The following is a 20,270-nucleotide window of genomic DNA, read 5'->3' on the forward strand; positions in this document are numbered from 1 at the left end:
TCCATTTAAATCCTACCGTCCTTATTTCAGAACATCCACAGATCCATCAGTGATACCCACTTTATCATGTAAGGATTGCAGGGGGCTGCAGCCTCTCCAATTTGAAATTTGGTAAAAGGCAGGGCACAGTCCCTAACCTTGCTGAGACAGAGAGACAGAAAGCTTACACTTACAGCCCATTTGGAATACCTGTTAATATAACATGCCTGCTGTTTTTCTGTGGGGGAAACCAACGCATCCATAGAAAAGCCATACTAACACAAGGTGAATATGTAAACTCCACAGAGAGACTAACCCTAACCCAACTGGCAGGTTCTAACTCAAGCATTTTACTGTGAGGTGGCAGGGCTAAACACAACATGGCCACATACCTAACATGCTATGAAGAAAGCTGAACATTTCTTAAGAATCAGTTTCTTGTTTTTAGTGAGCAGACCTGAAAGTATCATGATTACAGTTTAGAATGAGCAAAACATTCATTGACGCAAATAAATGATCAAAGATGATGAGGCAAACATACAAACTGCTACTGTCTGCAGCGCAGACACATTCTCCATAACTCATGTAACTGATTCGACAAATTGCTGGAACGTTGTGTGTTTGATGTCTTCTGGTCCCTGCAGCTGAGCTGAGGGCTTTCAGGCCATCTTCCTTCTACATCTTTATAAGCACCGAGGTGGGCTTACAAGTGATGGTGCAGCTGTCCCCCGTGATGCAGGTGTTCATTTCAGCTCATATATCCCTCAAAGGGACCACCTCTGGTATGCCTTGACAATAATGTTTCATTGTCTTAAAAAGTTATGTCTTTAAGCCTGATCAGCCTGACGGATCCAACAGAATTGGATCAGTCAGGCTTCTAATAATTTATATATCAATAAATGCACATTTTTGCAAAACCCATGCATCTCAGGTTTGTGTGGGAACTTCAACAACATAATGAGTGATGACTTCAGGGTGATCAGTGGGCTAGTGGAAGGCACTGCTGCAGCTTTTGCTAACACATGGAAAACTAGAGCCAGCTGTCAAGACATCACAACACGCTTTGGACATCCCTGCAGCCAGGATATCAGCAGGGGTACAAATAAACTCTCATAAAATGCAAACCCTATCATACCACATTTTAAAGTACACTGCAGGAATTTCTGGGCATTTTGAATGACTTTGTTTCTGTGTTTTTCTGTCTCAGAGAATTATGCTAAGTACTGGTGTTCCAAACTAACTGATCCCAAAGGAGTGTTTGCTCCATGTCACTCTGTCATCAGCCCCAGCACATACACAGATGTAGGTTTGCACACACAAAGTTTCGATGACAAATAAATTACTTAACTTTTCTTAATCAGCCCATGTCAACTGTGTCTCCTCACAGAACTGTATGTATGACAGCTGCAACTGTGAGAAAAGTGAGGAGTGCATGTGTGCCGCAGTCTCCTCATATGTCTATGCCTGCTCAGCAGCAGGAATCCACATCAGAGGCTGGAGGGCAATCATGTGCGGTGAGTTAAACACCAGTGTCCTACATTTTACTGTATCGGAGCGGACTGTTGTTACAGCAACAGTTCATGTACAGCACATGCAAAGCTATTTACAATTAACTGAATTCCACTTGTAACAACACGTAACAGCTGCAGAACAAGCATACAGAACAAGTATACAATTTTCAATTTGTAACAACAAACAATTTACTGTACCTTGAAGAAACATACAAGTTATCTGTCAGATATACTTTTGTGTTACCACCTATTTCTTATTTCTTCCAACAGGAAAATTCAGTCAAATGTGTCCAACTGAAACAGTGTACGACTACAACATGACCAGTTGTGGTCGTACTTGTCGTTGCCTCAGCCAAGCTGATTACTCTTGCCAGACCAGTTTCACTACTGTGGATGGCTGTGGCTGTGCCGAGGGAACATACATGAATGAGGGGGAGCAGTGTGTGTCCAATGCAAGTTGTCCCTGCTATGATAAAGACACAATTATTCCTGCTGGACAGACTATCATCAAAGATGGCACCACATGGTAACTACTTATAGTGTCAGGAATGTACTTTTGTTCTAAATATACAGAGCATAAATTGTACACTTTAAGTCAAAGGAAGCTGATAAGCTGACAAGTATAATAAAATGGTCACACCTGACAATGCCATACCAATGTCATACCAATGCCATACCAATGCCATTTAAGTATACTTACAGTCCAAAGTCAGGTTAAGTATACATATTTCTGTTCTGTCAACTCTTCTGACATGATGTGACTGCGTCAGTATAATTAGCGTTTTTTTTTTTTAGTAGAAAGAATTCCAATAAAACAAAAACAATCTGTGTCAGTAACTAACCCTCACACCTGTTCTCACAGTGTTTGCAGACATGGAGCTCTTAGCTGCTCGGGAGGAGCCCGGATACAAAGTAGGTTTCCACATTTGCCGAAGTCATTGTGTCCATATAGACACTGTAAGCTGGTTACATGCTTTTCTGGTTAAGTGCAAAATCCAGTTTGAGAAAAGTATAATGATTTATTTTCAGCTGCTCAGAAACATGAACACTAAGAATCTATTTCTCTGAATGAGAGATTGGCAGTTATTGGAAAAGCTTTATTTTGAATTCTCTTCAACATCATTGATTTTCAAAGTGAAATCTCTGGTCTTGAAATTCAATTCAATTCAATTTTATTCATGTAGAGCCAAATCACAACAAATGTCATCTCAAGGAACTTCACTAATACAGTCAAGCCAATTAAATCCAATTAATTAAATTCAAAATAATCCAATTCATTCATACAGAGCCAATTCAAAAACCATTTCCTAGCTAAGGAAACCAACAGATTGCCCTGAAACTTGTCTTCAGTCCAATCTCCCGTCCTGAGCGTGCCTGAGGCGACTGTGGAAAGGAACGACTCCCTTTTCCCTCAGGGAAATTGAAATCTCACACTTACATTACATTACATTGCGGTCATTTTGCAGACACTTTTATCCAAAGCGACTTACAATAAGTGTGTTCCACATCGGTAGGCAAAAGAATAAGTGCATTTCCTTCCAAAACCAAACAGCTAAGAGCATAACTAGTGCTAGAGTAAGAGCGGTAAGTTAGGTACCGAGACAAATGGGAAGACAATTTAGGAAACAAAACAATTTAGGAAACAAATAAGTGCGTAAGGAGCATGGACGAAACAGGTGATGTCCTAAGAGGGCAGATCTAGGTCATTTCTGTTATATACAGAAATGTACAAAGGACACAACAGTGGAAAACACTAGCACCCATAATAATAATAATAATAATAATGTTATAATATTAGTATACTAGTAACCCCCAGCTGGGGTTTGAGAGGACAGAAAAGAGGGGACAACAAACACTGTAACACCATTCAAAGGATATCTGTTGGAACAGGGAAACATGAGTTAATGACCACAATAATGTCACATGTACATAATGTCATTTGAGAAATTAAACGGGGGAAAAAGAGAGCAAAGTGAGAAAAGGTGTGACAGATGAGGCCCCCCAGCAGTCTGGGCCTATAGCAGCTTAACTATGGGATGTTTCAGGATCACCTGAGCCATCCCTAACTATAAGCTTTATCAGAAAGGAAAGTTTTAAGCCTGGTCTTAAAAGTGGAAAGGGTGTCTGCTTACCGGACATTTACTGGCAGCTTATTCCACAAGAGAGGGGCCTGATAACTGAAGGCTCTGCCTCCCGTTCTACTTTTAGAAACTCTGGGAACCTCAAATAAACCTGCAGTTTGGGAGCAAAGTGCTCTGTTAGGAAAATATCTTACAATGAGATCTTTAAGATATGATGGAGCTCGGTCATTAAGAGCTTTATATGTAAGGAGAAGAATCTTAAATTCTATTCTGAATTTAACAGGGAGCCAATGAAGAGAAGCTAAAACTGGAGAAATATGATCTCTCCTGTTAGTTCTCATCAAAACTCTGGCTGCAGCATTTTGGATCAGCTGAAGGCTTTTCAGAGAATATGTGGGACAGCCCAATAATAAAGAATTACAGCAGTCCAATCCTGAAGTAACAAATGCATGGAGCAGTTTTTCTGCATCACTCTGAGACAAGATGTTCCTGATTTTAACAATATTACGAAGATGAAAGAAGGCAGTCCTAGAAACCTGTTTTAGTGTTTTATCATTGTTTGATGTTCATTCCCATAATAAAGTATGAATTTCTAATCCTATAGCTGTGACATCATGTGTTGCCCCCATGATGTACTTCGACTGCTCCATGGCTCCACCTGGGGCCACTGGAGCTGAGTGTCAGAAGAGTTGCAGCACTGTGGACATGGCTTGTGTAAGTACAGCAGGTACACCATTTTAAATGAAGAAACAGATGGATATGTGTGCATCTCATTTGGCTCACTTCTGCTTTTTACCTAAACTTTGGATACAGATCAGCACAGGCTGTACATCAGGCTGCATGTGCCCGGATGGTCTGTTATCAGATGGAGCAGGTGGCTGCATTAATGAGACAAGCTGTCCATGTGTGCACAATGGACAGCTCTTCCAGCCAGGACAGACACTGACAGTGGACTGCAACACCTGGTTTGTACAATGCCTTGCAAACACAAGAAAAACAGGATTTGTGTTTGTGTGTATAGAGGAGGGAATGATACAAAGAGAACATTTAATATGAACATTTGTGTCTGCTGTATGTGTATCACCACAGCTCATGCAGCGGCAGGAAGTTTACATGTACTGACAACGTGTGTGATGCAGTTTGCGGGATCTATGGTGATGGTCACTACATTACATTTGATGATAAGAGGTTTGACTTCAATGGAGAGTGTGAATACACGCTTCTACAGGTAAAGTGACAGACAGATAAATGTGCATAGATAGATTTAGCACACTTTAACATTTGAGCAACAGACCTGTAATTAGGGTGACTCCAACGGAATAACTCCAATAACATTCAGTCCTTGCACCGTCACGCTGTGAAAACCCAGCTGAAAAGCAACTTGTCTATGTTTTTATGTTGCAGCCAAACAAAATGGTCTCTAGTTTCATGCTGCCCACAGATTGAATAGTTTTCTATGTAGTAGAGGACACATAAAAGAGTTCCAATTGATCCGCTACTGACATTAAAAGTAAAATTATACATTGAGTAGCAGAAAAAATACAGACAATTAATTGTATCAACTGTGTGTGCCTTACTCAGGACTACTGCAGTGCTGGTCAGGCCAATGGAAGCTTCACAATCATCACTGAAAATGTTCCATGTGGAACAACAGGAACTTCCTGCTCCAAGACCATCAAAATCTACTTGGGGGTAAACGCACTACACTTACACTGTGGGACATGTCTAAATGTAAAACTACTGTTGATTTGAACGGTAATGATGACGATAGTATAGATTTTGGTTCATGGGATATTTGCGAAGGTTGGGGTTTATTAGAAGAATCCAAACTGATACTTTTCAGTAACATTAAGTATGTCATGTTGAAAAATGATCATTTCATTGGAGCCATAACGTTTTTCTAATAATTCACAATTCTATAATTACTGAATCACACGGTCTTAGTATGATGTTGACTCCCCAAATTTCTGAAATATTATGTGCACATATATTAACAAAAATTAACATTCAGTGACACCGCAAATAAAATGTGATCCTATTTTTTTCATATAGTCATTTTGCATGTCTTCCTTTGTAAAGAATGAGGGAGAATGAAGCAATAAAACTTTTGGTTTCACTGACCCAGATCTTACTTTTTCCACCAAGTCTTAATGGTATAAAAATAAAATCTAATGTTTTTAATCTTGATAACCACAGGATGATGAATTCCAACTAAAAGACGAGAGCTTCCATGTGATAAAGGGGAACATCCAAGAGCTTCCTGCTCAGGTACAAAAAATGGGTATTTACCTGGTGGTGACTATCAAGCCAGGGCTTATACTCATGTGGGACCAGAAGACCAGTCTTTTCATTACACTCAGCCCACAGTTTCAGGTAAGTAACATCTAAAGTAACTCATTTGTGCGCTTAATTTGGACACATCAGAACATTTTGTTACATAAAGAAGCTTGCATTTATCAGTTTTTTTTTATTAACATGTCAATCAGCTCTGCTCATAATAAAGTTCACAAGGTTGAGACTCATAATCATAATCTCCTGATTTTGTAAACCATCTGAGCTTTTAATGTCTGCTTATTGTTTTGTTATTGCCAACACTTCAAGAATATAGGGCATTCTCCATCACTTTCCTTAAACCGTAATCCACATTTCCTGAAAAAGTTGGTGAACTGTCTAAAATGCAATGCAAAAATTAAACCTGTAATTTATTAAAGAGCTTAAACCTACACATATCCAGGAGTACCCTGCCTTTCACCCAGTGGCAGCTGGGATAGGCTCCTATGACCTTGAATTGAATTAAGTATGGGTATAGAAAATAGATAGATGGTTTTAACTTTTAATCAAATATAAATGAGCTGAAAGTGGTAATTTTCAGTCTTCACTGAGCAACTTCATTATATTCAGAAAACAGATCCAGATGTAGAATCTGCTGCAGAAACACACTCAGTAAAAGTTGTTCCAGAGTCCTGTTCCCATCCTGCGCCATCAGCTTTCTTTAACGACCCTTCTTAACGCTTTGGGAACTGAGGACACTGATTGCTGCAGTTTTTCCAGAGGAATCTGGGTCCATTCCTGCTGAATCCCAGATTTCAGCTGCTCAGCAGTCCCTGGTTGTTGTTGTCTGGTCCTCCTCTTCATGATGCTCCGTACACGTTCAGCAGGAGACAGATGTGGACAGATGTGGACTGCAGGCAGGCCGGTGGAGCTCACACACTCTGTGTGTATGAAGCCACGCTGCTGGAAGTCCTGCAGAATGATCACAATAATATGCACTGTAGAGGTTGAAAAGTTCTTTGCACTTTTACATAAAAAAAGAAATAACGTTTTTAGTGATCGATGTTTCTCTCACAAAGTGGTGAGTCACAACCCATCCTTGTTGGAAAGACTTTAAGCTCCTTTTATACCCATCCTGACAACCTCATCTTTCAACCAGTTAAACTGTTGACTGTATAATCTTGTAGAAATGTATCATTTGTATATCATATAAACCTTTGTCTTTCCCTTTCCTCTCTCACGTTTTAGTGTGTTGCTGCATCAAGTTCTGGATTTATTTATATTTTCTAAATATAAAGAATTTGATCAGTTAAAGGATAACTGCAGTATTTTCAACATTAAGCCTCTTTTCTGAGTCGTCTGCAATGTTTTAGAACCCCCCTCACCGCTTTTTTGATGTTTACTGCTGTCTCCGGTATTTGCTTAATTTTGATTCTTCTCAACCTGCTTCAGAACGGCAAGTCATGCGCATGTCCAGAAAGGTCCAAAAGCACAATAAACGTCCGTTGGCAGCTCGTTTATGCTCGCACTATTTTCTTAGCGGTGGCGGAGTAATATCAACGAACATCCAGTACAAAATGTCAAATAAAACACGACAGAAGCAACTTTTCGCTACGAAATTTGATGTGGATTACCAGTGCACACCAGTAACCACTCCGGTGAGTTGATGATTTTGAAAACGGACGTTTATGGTGCTTTTACGGACCTTTCTGGACATGCGCATGACTTGCCATTCTGAAGCAGGTTGAGATGAATCAAAATTAGGCAAATACCGGAGACAGCAGTAAACATCAAAAAAGCGGTGAGGGGGGTTCTAAAACGTTGCAGACGACTCAGAAAAGAGGCTTAATGTTGAAAATACCGCAGTTCCCCTTTAAGACACTCAAAATCTTATTTGTGTCTTGTGTCTATAAAGTAATGGTTCAAAGTAATTAACAAATTACAAATTTAAGTTTTTATTGCATTTTTCCAGAAATTTCACAAGTTTTCTGGAAATGGGGTTTGTAAAAAAAGTAGATTTGGATATTTGACTCTGGCAGTAGCAAACAACAAATGAGGGTCTCAGAAATCAGTAAACATTATTGGGTTCCTTCTTTCAGGGTCAAGTCTGTGGTCTTTGTGGCAACTATGACGGCAACAGTAAGAATGATTTCACCACACGCTCTTTGGAGACGGTGGCAGATGTTCTACAGTTTGGTAACAGTTGGAAAGTGTTATCCAGCTGCCCTAACGCCCAGCTAAACAGTGATCCCTGTTCATCAAACCGCTACCGAGCAGCCTGGTCTCAGAAACAGTGTAGCATCATCACCAGTGCTACCTTCCAGAGCTGTCATTCAAAGGTAACTGATAGGAAAAGAAATGACACAATTATATTCATCCATGTATACAAGCATTAAGGTCCTTTTTTTCAGATTACGTACAGTATACTGCATCTTTCATACTGTAGATTCTCTTTGTAACCAAGTACACATTGCCCTATCTATTCAAAACATTCTTACCATAGATATGTCAGACCATCAAATGAACTAACTTGATTGGACTATTTCCCAGTCCTCATGAGGATATTTCCTGTGATTTTGGCCAACACTGACCTTGTAGCCACACATAGTCTCAGTAACTGCACAAGTAGCACCAGTTGTACAGTCTGCATGGTTCCCACTGTGATGAGGACAGCTACAACAAGACAACATTTCCGATACCATAGGACTTTTATTATTCTACTAAACTGTGTCATTTTGTGTTTAAGGTTGACCCTGGTCCATACTTTGACTCTTGTGTGAGGGACTCTTGTGCTTGTGACACTGGTGGGGACTGTGAGTGTCTCTGCACCGCTGTGGCTGCTTATGCCAAAACTTGTAATACAGCCGGAGCCTGCGTTAACTGGAGAACTCCAAAGCTGTGCCGTAAGTTTGACCACCATCATACCAAGAGGGTGTAAGCTACAGGCCTGGAGGATTTAGGACAGTGTTGGGTGCTGATAAACAAAATGAAGAATTGTATTTAAATTCAGTGAGATTAAGTTTTATCGACATGGGGACAATATACAACAAAGGTAATCTTAAGGCACATCACAGAGAGAGTGCAACCACAAACATGATGGCGCAGGGATACCTTCTATTAGAAAAACCAGAAAGAGAAACACAAAGTTTGTGACGGCAATGATGGCACATGCACGGAGAGTAAAGGGGGCACATGGAGGAGAGGTGTTCAGTGCATCATGGGAGTTCTGCAGCTCCCTAGACCTATAACAACATAACTAGAGCAGACTCCAACTTTAAACTGCTTGAAAAAAAAAAGCATTTTGGAAAATAGATTTTTTCTTATTCTATAATACTTGCTCATTTTGTCTCTTTTAGCTATTTTCTGTGACTACTATAACTCACCTGGCAGTTGTGAGTGGCACTACAAGCCTTGTGGAGCTGACTGCATGAAGACATGTAGGAATCCATCAGGAAACTGCTCCAAGCTCATCACCAATGTGGAAGGTACACTTTATTTACCATATACTACTATTTACTATAATTCTAGTAATATCAAAGTATGTTTTGAATAACCAACTCAAGTCAGCAGATTGATTTACATTCCCCCTATTAGCAATATGATAATATTATAACAAATAAAATTAAATAATATTAAAAGCAAATGTAATCAGATGTGTTTTTGATAGAGATTTTACGGATACGTCCAAGCTGCCATGATGCTAGGTCCACTGGGCAAGGACAGAAGATTAATGCAATATTCGACACCATTTTATCTCGAATGATTCTGCAGAGCATTTTACATTGAGGTTCTCATTCTTGCTGTCAGTGTCTGTGAATCAGTGAATAGCACTTTGACATTAAAATCAAAGAAAACAACTTTTCCTCAGTTTCCTTATACAATGATGAATATGTAATCATGGTACTTCAGGCTGCTATCCACAGTGTCCACAAGCCCAGCCCTTCTTTGATGAAGACACTATGAAGTGTGTCTCCTGGGATCAATGTGGATGTTATGATGACAAAGGCACCCATTACAGCATCGGTGAACAGGTTCCAGCCAACAACTGTTACACTTGGTAGGTCTCTTACAATATTCACCCTCTGATACATAGTTTAGCACTTGCATAATGATCCATACACATTTGAAGATATACCGATGTGATGACTATATAAAGCATTTTGAATGATAGGATCCTTCCTTTGACCAGTCAGCATAAGTCATAAAAACAGGTCAATTAAATAAGTGTAGTCTGTTATTCTGACATTTTTGAAGAGATACAATTAAGTCTTAAGGAGATTATGGTAACAATTTGTCATGATACTTATTTTATATAGAAAATAATCACAGAAATACAAAGAAATTAAGCAAGACTTGTCTGGGTGGATAAAATAGATGACTCACTACAGAACAGACAGAAAAACTCCCTTTTAACAGGAAGAAACCTCTGGCAAAACCAGAACCAAGAAGGCTGAGGCCAGAGCTATAGAGTAATACAGAGTTGCGACACGCTTTGAAGTCGCCGCTAGGGCTGTCACGTGGTTCATGTAAGCCTCCGGAGTTCCAAACATCACAGCGCTGTCAGTCAGTTTGAACGAGTCTTAGCGGGACGGAGCACAAAAACGATAACTTTAACATTTACGACGCAATTTTCGGTAAATATTGACCCATAATGTGCATTGATCACTTCACCGACGATGTATTTTATCAACGTTTTTCTTTTTTGGAGCAGCAGAGACACATTTATCACCATTTTAAATCGTAGAGGGTACCCCTGCATGCTAGCAGGGGGCAGCTACCTTGTCCTCCTTTATACTGAATCATGCCAGTGGTCCAGCTTACCTTCAGATCTACATCCTTCAACAAAGCATGATATTACTGTCTGTTCCCAGGAATTACTCCTGTTGTCCCAAACACTCCATCTGTAGAAGATGTCATTCAGTCTGTCCTCTCTGGTGTCAGATGGACAATGCCCCCCCCCCCCCCCCCCCCCCGCGACCCGACCGACGGATTCAGCGGGTATAATGGATGGATGGATGGATTAAAATATGAATTTAACTTTTTTCTGGTTAAAACCATATTAATGACAAAATAAATGTGTCAGTTGTGAAAAAAAATAAACAAAACAGATTTAAACCAAACATTTTATTATAAAATGTCATCATGGAAAACGTAAAACAAGCCTTAATAAAGAAGTTATTTTATTGCTATTCATACTGTTGGGTAGATTAATTTGCAACAATGAACTGTATTTGATCAAATTCAAGGGTTTGGACATTGTAGAAAAGTTCTGAAGTCCTAATGAGGGTTGATCCATGACAGCAGCGAGCACCACATCTGCTGACAGAAATTAATAAATTCATTATCACAGCTGCAAAGTCATGCTGAAAAAACACTTACTTAATTAAAGACCAGTCAGCTAATGCCTCACTATGCCAAAAATTTTGTAATTTAATCAATTTACCGGAGAAAATACGTCAGAAATACCAAAAATGTATTAACACTAGAACTACCACGGAGGGGTCAATTGACCCCCTTTTTTTTATCTAAAAGACCCACAAGAGGGTCATTTGACCCTTTGGACCCCCTGCGGACACTCCTTTTGTTGTGGAAATGTGGGTTGAGTGCTCTATCTCTGCATCTTCGTTCCTTGGAGAGGAGCTTCTTTCACCACAAAATTCTTGAGGGAAATGAAGCAGTAGTCCACATGCACTGGTATTTATCCATCTAACAATTGCGATAGATAACCAATTGGGATAGATCAGCAAGGTACATTCATTTGAAAATTGTACTAAATGTAAGCTGATTGTGTTAACTGTAGGATACTTGTACATAGCCATTTGCAAGGATGTACTAAATGATTGAGACATGTACAAAAGCATTTGAAATTTGATGAAAGCAATGATAAATGCCATTCTGTTGTGAGGAACTGCAAATTAGTTTTGGGATTTGTCCATGTTTTGAGAATGACATCTCAGTTTCAAGAAATGAGCCAAACCAATGGAGAAAAACTGTAACACACTGTCCGCCAAACTGTGCTATCTGTCTTTGCTGCTGATATCTTCATGCAAGTTGCTATTTACCTGTGGTGATTTTGGAGGCTGACAGCCCTTGGGAAGAAGCTGTCTGTCCCTGTTTGTCTTGGCTGTTACCACTGTAAGGTGTGACCCCCTCACCCCTCACCCCACACAAGGGCCCCTAACAGCCTCATTACCATAACAAAATGAGTGATTAGTGTATTCGGTAAAAGCCACCGGGTCAAATGACCCCTCTCTGGTACTTCTAGGTAGGCAGAAAAATCCTGGTAGTTGTAGTGTTAAATATATAGTATTTTGGTAATGTTTTAAAACCTAACAATCAAAACAACTTTACACAATGTCACCTGATAAAAAGTTAACAGACTTTAGTGAAATGATCACGTTAATTACCTCACGTTAGCCTCCGTTACCAAGCTTTAAGCTAGGTCCCTAAATCCATTCCATTTTTAACATCAACATCGACATTTCATGCTAACCAAATGTAAAAATAACGATGTCTAAGAGTATACTTCTGATAGATAATGCTTAAAAATGTAAAAAACGTTTAAAATGCTGTTATTTTATTAACTTACCAGTAATTGTTCTTGACGAGCAATTGAGGTTAACGGAGCTGCGTCTCTTGTTTGGAACTGTGGCGTCTCCATGACCCACGTGACTTCCGCATTCCTTTCTTTCTATAGAAGTCTATGGGAGTGTCGCCACTCTCTTTTTACACCACTCTGGCTGAGGGTTGAGAGGACAGGAAAGAGGGGACAACAAGCACCGTAACACCAGGCCAGGGATACCTACTGAGACAGAGAAACACAAGTTAATGACAACAATGATGTCATATGTACATGGAGGGTAAAGAGAGCAGAGGGAGGAAAGGTGCATCCTGGGAGGTCACCCAGCAGGCTGGGCCTATAGCAGCTTAACTATGGGATGTTTCAGGATCACCTGAGCCATCCCTAACTATAAGCTTTATCAGAAAGGAAAGTTTTAAGCCTGGTCTTAAAAGTGGAAAGGGTGTCTGCTTCCTGAAGCCAAGCTGGCAGCTGGTTCCACAGAGAGGGGCCTGATAACTGAAGGCTCTGCCTCCCAAACTGGCAGCTGGTTCCACAGAGAGGGGCCTGATAACTGAAGGCTCTGCCTCCCAAACTGGCAGCTGGTTCCACAGAGAGGGGCCTAATAACTGAAGGCTCTGCCTCCCAAACTGGCAGCCGGTTCCACAGAGAGGGGCCTGATAACTGAAGGCTCTGCCTCCCAAACTGGCAGCTGGTTCCACAGAGAGGGGCCTGATAACTGAAGGCTCTGCCTCCCAAACTGGCAGCTGGTTCCACAGAGAGGGGCCTGATAACTGAAGGCTCTGCCTCCCATTCTACTTTTAGAAACTCTGGGAACCTCAAGTAAACCTGCAGTTTGGGAACGAAGTGCTCTGTTAGGAAAATATCTTACAATGAGATCTTTAAGATATGATGGAGCTCGGTCATTAAGAGCTTTATATGTTAGGAGAAGAATCTTAGAAGGCGTTCCTAGAAAAATGTTTTACTTTAAATTGAATTAAAAAAATGTTATTTATCCCCATTGACAAGTTAAAGATAAATATTGTGCAAATGAATGAAATAGCAGACAGTACACACTATATTGCCAAAAGTATTCACTCACTCATCCAAATAATTTAATTCAGGTGTTCCAATCACTTCCATGGCCACAGGTGTATAAATTCAAGCACTTTCGGTGCTTTATACCACTGCATCCGGCCCTTTGCATTGCACTTGGTGATGTATGGCTTGGATGCAGCTGCTCGCTGAGCTCCTGAGAGCGACCCGTTCTTTCACAAATGTTTGTAGAAGCAGTCTGCATGCCTTGGTCCATGATGAATATTTTTGCATAGAGTGAGGGAGTCTTTTTTGGTTAAGATTTATGTCCAAAATGTGATCTTATGTATGCAACAGTACTTTATAAAAATTCAATGCTAACACAAATTAAATGACCTGAACAACTTGTTTTTTTCAAAGCTCCTGTACATTATCTGGGATAAGATGTGACTACAATGTGAAAAGTAAGTAAAAATATATATTAAATATTATTTATGTATCAATTCTAACATCAATTGAAATGTACAATTGTCTCAATCTGCAGCTTGTACCTGCATTGTTAATGGAAAAATCTACAACTATGGGGCAAGCATATACAACACATCAGATGGACTAGGAAACTGCATAACAGCTGAGTGTGGGGACAATGGAAACATCACAAGAAGCATGTACCCATGCACACTGACAACGACCACTGGTCCTACTACAGTCCCATTTACATTTAGCACAGTTAGGAGGACTACAAAAGGTAATATAATCAACAGAATTGTTGTAAGACGTATCATTACAAAGATATGGAAACAGTGAAAACAATTTTGCATTTAGTTACTCGAACTTATGATTAACCATGTATTTGTTTTTGATATAATTTTGCGAGTACAGCAAAACTGAACATGACAACATATCCCACAGACGTTTCCACTGGTCCAATTACGTCATCTACCACATCAGTTCTTGAAACTGCAACAACAACGCCAGAGATTAAAACAACAAGTCGTGAAAGCACCATTGTATCATCAAAACCCTCAATTGAGACCACATCTACAGAAAGGCCATCAACCACTACAAAGAGCTCCACAACCAAATCATTTGAAGCAACTACTTCAAAAGCACCAACAGTAAAGACTGTAACAACAAAACCACCTAAAGAAGTGACCACTGGTTCAAAAACAACATCTACCACAACTGTGGTTGAAAGAACAACCTCAGTGCCAATTATCACGACAACAGGCCAAAAAACAGCAGTGGTGACCTCAAAGCCCTCTCTTCTTACTACAACTACACAAGGTCCTTTCAGCACTACTAACGAGATCACGACCAAATCTGTCGAAGGAAGCACTTCCACAGTCATAACAGTGAATGTTGGGACAACAAAATCAGTTAATGAAGTTACAACTGGTCCAATTACAAAGTTTACTACAGCTGTTGAAGAAACTAACACCAGCAAGAAATCTACAGTTGTCACATCAAAGCCCTCTGTTAGTACCACAACTACAACTGAACATTCTCCAATATCTACCAGGACTTCCTCGACCACAACTGTGGTAGAAACAGAGACCTCATTGCCAGGTGTGACAACAAGAAGCCAAGGATCCACATTTGTGACGTCAAAACCCTCTGTTAGTACTAAAACAACTCACGCACCATCGAAAACTACAAAGGGAACCACAATTAAGCTTGAAGGAACAACCACGTCAGGAGTCACAACAGTAAAAGTTGGATCAACAAAACCTGCTAAAGTAGAGACCACTGGGCCAGTGACAAGTTTCACCACTGCAGTAGTGGAAAGCACATCCTCACTTCCTGGAGTAATGACAACAAGCCAAGAAACCCCAATTGGAACATCGAAGCCCTCCATTATCACCACAACGACAACAGGGCCTTCCACCACCACTAATGCAATCATAACACAATCTGTTGAAACTACTGCATCAGAAGCCACAGCAGAGAACATAGTAAAAACAACACTTCTCACAGAAGTTTCCACTGGTCCAATTACGTCATCTACCACATCAGTTCTTGAAACTGCAACAACAACGCCAGAGATTAAAACAACAAGTCGTGAAAGCACCATTGTATCATCAAAACCCTCAATTGAGACCACATCTACAGAAAGGCCATCAACCACTACAAAGAGCTCCACAACCAAATCATTTGAAGCAACTACTTCAAAAGCACCAACAGTAAAGACTGTAACAACAAAACCACCTAAAGAAGTGACCACTGGTTCAAAAACAGCATCTACCACAACTGCGGTTGAAAGAACAACCTCAGTGCCAATTATCACGACAACAGGCCAAAAAACAGCAGTGGTGACCTCAAAGCCCTCTCTTCTTACTACAACTACACAAGGTCCTTTCAGCACTACTAACAAGATCACAACCAAATCTGTTGAAGGAAGCACTTCCCCAGTCATAACAGGGAATGTTGGGACAACAAAATCAGTTAATGAAGTTACAACTGGTCCAATTACAAAGTTTACTACAGCTGTTGAAGAAACTAACACCAGCAAGAAATCTACAGTTGTCACATCAAAGCCCTCTGTTAGTACCACAACTACAACTGAACATTCTCCAATATCTACCAGGACTTCCTCGACCACAACTGTGGTAGAAATAGAGACCTCATTGCCAGGTGTGACAACAAGAAGCCAAGGATCCACATTTGTGACGTCAAAACCCTCTGTTAGTACTAAAACAACTCACGCACCATCGAAAACTACAAAGGGAACCACAATTAAGCTTGAAGGAACAACCACGTCAGGAGTCACAACAGTAATAGTTGGATCAACAAAACCTGCTAAAGTAGAGACCACTGGGCCAGTGACAAGTTTCACCACTGCAGTAGTGGAAAGCACATCCTCACTTCCTGGAGTCATGACAACAAGCCAAGAAACCCCAATTGGAACATCAAAGCCCTCCATTATCACCACAACGACAACGGGGCCTTCCACCACCACTAATGCAATCATAACACAATCTGTTGAAACTACTGCATCAGAAGCCACAGCAGAGAACATAGTAAAAACAACACTTCTCACAGAAGTTTCCACTGGTCCAATTACGTCATCTACCACATCAGTTCTTGAAACTGCAACAACAACGCCAGAGATTAAAACAACAAGTCGTGAAAGCACCATTGTATCATCAAAACCCTCAATTGAGACCACATCTACAGAAAGGCCATCAACCACTACAAAGAGCTCCACAACCAAATCATTTGAAGCAACTACTTCAAAAGCACCAACAGTAAAGACTGTAACAACAAAACCACCTAAAGAAGTAACCACTGGTTCAAAAACAACATCTACCACAACTGTGGTTGAAAGAACAACCTCAGTGCCAATTATCACGACAACAGGCCAAAAAACAGCAGTGGTGACCTCAAATCCCTCTCTTCTTACTACAACTACACAAGGTCCTTTCAGCACTACTAACAAGATCACGACCAAATCTGTTGAAGGAAGCACTTCCCCAGTCATAACAGTGAATGTTGGGACAACAAAATCAGTTAATGAAGTTACAACTGGTCCAATTACAAAGTTTACTACAGCTGTTGAAGAAACTAACACAAGCAAGAAATCTACAGTTGTCACATCAAAGCCCTCTGTTAGTACCACAACTACAACTGAACATTCTCCAATATCTACCAGGACTTCCTCGACCACAACTGTGGTAGAAACAGAGACCTCATTGCCAGGTGTGACAACAAGAAGCCAAGGATCCACATTTGTGACGTCACAACCCTCTGTTAGTACTAAAACAACTCACGCAGCATCGAAAACTACAAAGGGAACCACAATTAAGCTTGAAGGAACAACCACGTCAGGAGTCACAACAGTAATAGTTGGATCAACAAAACCTGCTAAAGTAGAGACCACTGGGCCAGTGACAAGTTTCACCACTGCAGTAGTGGAAAGCACATTCTCACTTCCTGGAGTCATGACAACAAGCCAAGAAACCCCAATTGGAACATCAAAGCCCTCCATTATCACCACAACGACAACGGGGCCTTCCACCACCACTAATGCAATCATAACACAATCTGTTGAAACTACTGCATCAGAAGCCACAGCAGAGAACATAGTAAAAACAACACTTCTCACAGAAGTTTCCACTGGTCCAATTACGTCATCTACCACATCAGTTCTTGAAACTGCAACAACAATGCCAGAGATTAAAACAACAAGTCGTGAAAGCACCATTGTATCATCAAAACCCTCAATTGAGACCACATCTACAGAAAGGCCATCAACCACTACAAAGAGCTCCACAACCAAATCATTTGAAGCAACTACTTCAAAAGCACCAACAGTAAAGACTGTAACAACAAAACCACCTAAAGAAGTAACCACTGGTTCAAAAACAACATCTACCACAACTGTGGTTGAAAGAACAACCTCAGTGCCAATTATCACGACAACAGGCCAAAAAACAGCAGTGGTGACCGCAAATCCCTCTCTTCTTACTACAACTACACAAGGTCCTTTCAGCACTACTAACAAGATCACGACCAAATCTGTTGAAGGAAGCACTTCCCCAGTCATAACAGTGAATGTTGGGACAACAAAATCAGTTAATGAAGTTACAACTGGTCCAATTACAAAGTTTACTACAGCTGTTGAAGAAACTAACACCAGCAAGAAATCTACAGTTGTCACATCAAAGCCCTCTGTTAGTACCACAACTACAACTGAACATTCTCCAATATCTACCAGGACTTCCTCGACCACAACTGTGGTAGAAACAGAGACCTCATTGCCAGGTGTGACAACAAGAAGCCAAGGATCCACATTTGTGACGTCAAAACCCTCTGTTAGTACTAAAACAACTCACGCACCATCGAAAACTACAAAGGGAACCACAATTAAGCTCGAAGGAACAACCACGTCAGGAGTCACAACAGTAATAGTTGGATCAACAAAACCTGCTAAAGTAGAGACCACTGGGCCAGTGACAAGTTTCACCACTGCAGTAGTGGAAAGCACATCCTCACTTCCTGGAGTCATGACAACAAGCCAAGAAACCCCAATTGGAACATCAAAGCCCTCCATTATCACCACAACGACAACGGGGCCTTCCACCACCACTAATGCAATCATAACACAATCTGTTGAAACTACTGCATCAGAAGCCACAGCAGAGAACATAGTAAAAACAACACTTCTCACAGAAGTTTCCACTGGTCCAATTACGTCATCTACCACATCAGTTCTTGAAACTGCAACAACAACGCCAGAGATTAAAACAACAAGTCGTGAAAGCACCATTGTATCATCAAAACCCTCAATTGAGACCACATCTACAGAAAGGCCATCAACCACTACAAAGAGCTCCACAACCAAATCATTTGAAGCAACTACTTCAAAAGCACCAACAGTAAAGACTGTAACAACAAAACCACCTAAAGAAGTGACCACTGGTTCAAAAACAGAATCTACCACAACTGTGGTTGAAAGAACAACCTCAGTGCCAATTATCACGACAACAGGCCAAAAAACAGCAGTGGTGACCTCAAAGCCCTCTCTTCTTACTACAACTACACAAGGTCCTTTCAGCACTACTAACAAGATCACGACCAAATCTGTTGAAGGAAGCACTTCCGCAGTCACAACAGTGAATGTTGGGACAACAAAATCAGTTAATGAAGTTACAACTGGTCCAATTACAAAGTTTACTACAGCTGTTGAAGAAACTAACACCAGCAAGAAATCTACAGTTGTCACATCAAAGCCCTCTGTTAGTACCACAACTACAACTGAACGTTCTCCAATATCTACCAGGACTTCCTCGACCACAGCTGTGGTAGAAACAGAGACCTCATTGCCAGGTGTGACAACAAGAAGCCAAGGATCCACATTTGTGACGTCAAAACCCTCTGTTAGTACTAAAACAACTCACGCACCATCGAAAACTACAAAGGGAACCACAATTAAGCTTGAAGGAACAACCACGTCAGGAGTCACAACAGTAAAAGTTGGATCAACAAAACCTGCTAAAGTAGAGACCACTGGGCCAGTGACAAGTTTCACCACTGCAGTAGTGGAAAGCACATCCTCACTTCCTGGAGTCATGACAACAAGCCAAGAAACCCCAATTGGAACATCAAAGCCCTCCATTATCACCACAACGACAACGGGGCCTTCCACCACCACTAATGCAATCATGACACAATCTGTTGAAACTACTGCATCAGAAGCCACAGCAGAGAACATAGTAAAAACAACACTTCTCACAGAAGTTTCCACTGGTCCAATTACGTCATCTACCACATCAGTTCTTGAAACTGCAACAACAACGCCAGAGATTAAAACAACAAGTCGTGAAAGCACCATTGTATCATCGAAACCCTCAATTGAGACCACATCTACAGAAAGACCATCAACCACTACAAAGAGCTCCACAACCAAATCATTTGAAGCAACTACTTCAAAAGCACCAACAATAAAGACTGTAACAACAAAACCACCTAAAGAAGTGACCACTGGTTCAAAAACAGCATCTACCACAACTGTGGTTGAAAGAACAACCTCAGTGCCAATTATCACGACAACAGGCCAAAAAACAGCAGTGGTGACATCAAAGCCCTCTCTTCTTACTACAACTACACAAGGTCCTTTCAGCACTACTAACAAGATCACGACCAAATCTGTCGAAGGAAGCACTTCCACAGTCATAACAGTGAATGTTGGGACAACAAAATCAGTTAATGAAGTTACAACTGGTCCAATTACAACGTTTACTACAGCTGTTGAAGAAACTAACACCAGCAAGAAATCTACAGTTGTCACATCAAAGCCCTCTGTTAGTACCACAACTACAACTGAACATTCTC

At 40.7% G+C, this 20,270-nt stretch overlaps 1 protein-coding gene across 1 annotated transcript in view; it reads left to right on the plus strand.

The window, feature by feature from the left end:
• The window catches only part of LOC142383006 (mucin-2-like), a 36,845-nt gene that overhangs the window by 12,200 nt on the left and 4,375 nt on the right, over positions 1-20,270 (plus strand). The window contains exons 12-29 of the mRNA XM_075469129.1: positions 624-761; positions 911-1,075; positions 1,187-1,281; positions 1,367-1,493; positions 1,761-2,016; positions 2,353-2,402; positions 4,176-4,285; positions 4,385-4,536; positions 4,661-4,799; positions 5,153-5,263; positions 5,768-5,944; positions 7,942-8,181; positions 8,589-8,745; positions 9,199-9,327; positions 9,752-9,899; positions 13,857-13,900; positions 13,981-14,184; positions 17,505-17,792. Of these exons, the coding sequence (XP_075325244.1) occupies positions 624-761; positions 911-1,075; positions 1,187-1,281; positions 1,367-1,493; positions 1,761-2,016; positions 2,353-2,402; positions 4,176-4,285; positions 4,385-4,536; positions 4,661-4,799; positions 5,153-5,263; positions 5,768-5,944; positions 7,942-8,181; positions 8,589-8,745; positions 9,199-9,327; positions 9,752-9,899; positions 13,857-13,900; positions 13,981-14,184; positions 17,505-17,792 (2,730 nt within the window). The remainder of the gene's footprint in view (positions 1-623; positions 762-910; positions 1,076-1,186; positions 1,282-1,366; positions 1,494-1,760; positions 2,017-2,352; positions 2,403-4,175; positions 4,286-4,384; positions 4,537-4,660; positions 4,800-5,152; positions 5,264-5,767; positions 5,945-7,941; positions 8,182-8,588; positions 8,746-9,198; positions 9,328-9,751; positions 9,900-13,856; positions 13,901-13,980; positions 14,185-17,504; positions 17,793-20,270) is intronic.

Source organism: Odontesthes bonariensis, chromosome 1, assembly GCF_027942865.1.
Source record: "Odontesthes bonariensis isolate fOdoBon6 chromosome 1, fOdoBon6.hap1, whole genome shotgun sequence".
In the NCBI taxonomy this organism is placed as follows: domain Eukaryota; kingdom Metazoa; phylum Chordata; class Actinopteri; order Atheriniformes; family Atherinopsidae; genus Odontesthes; species Odontesthes bonariensis.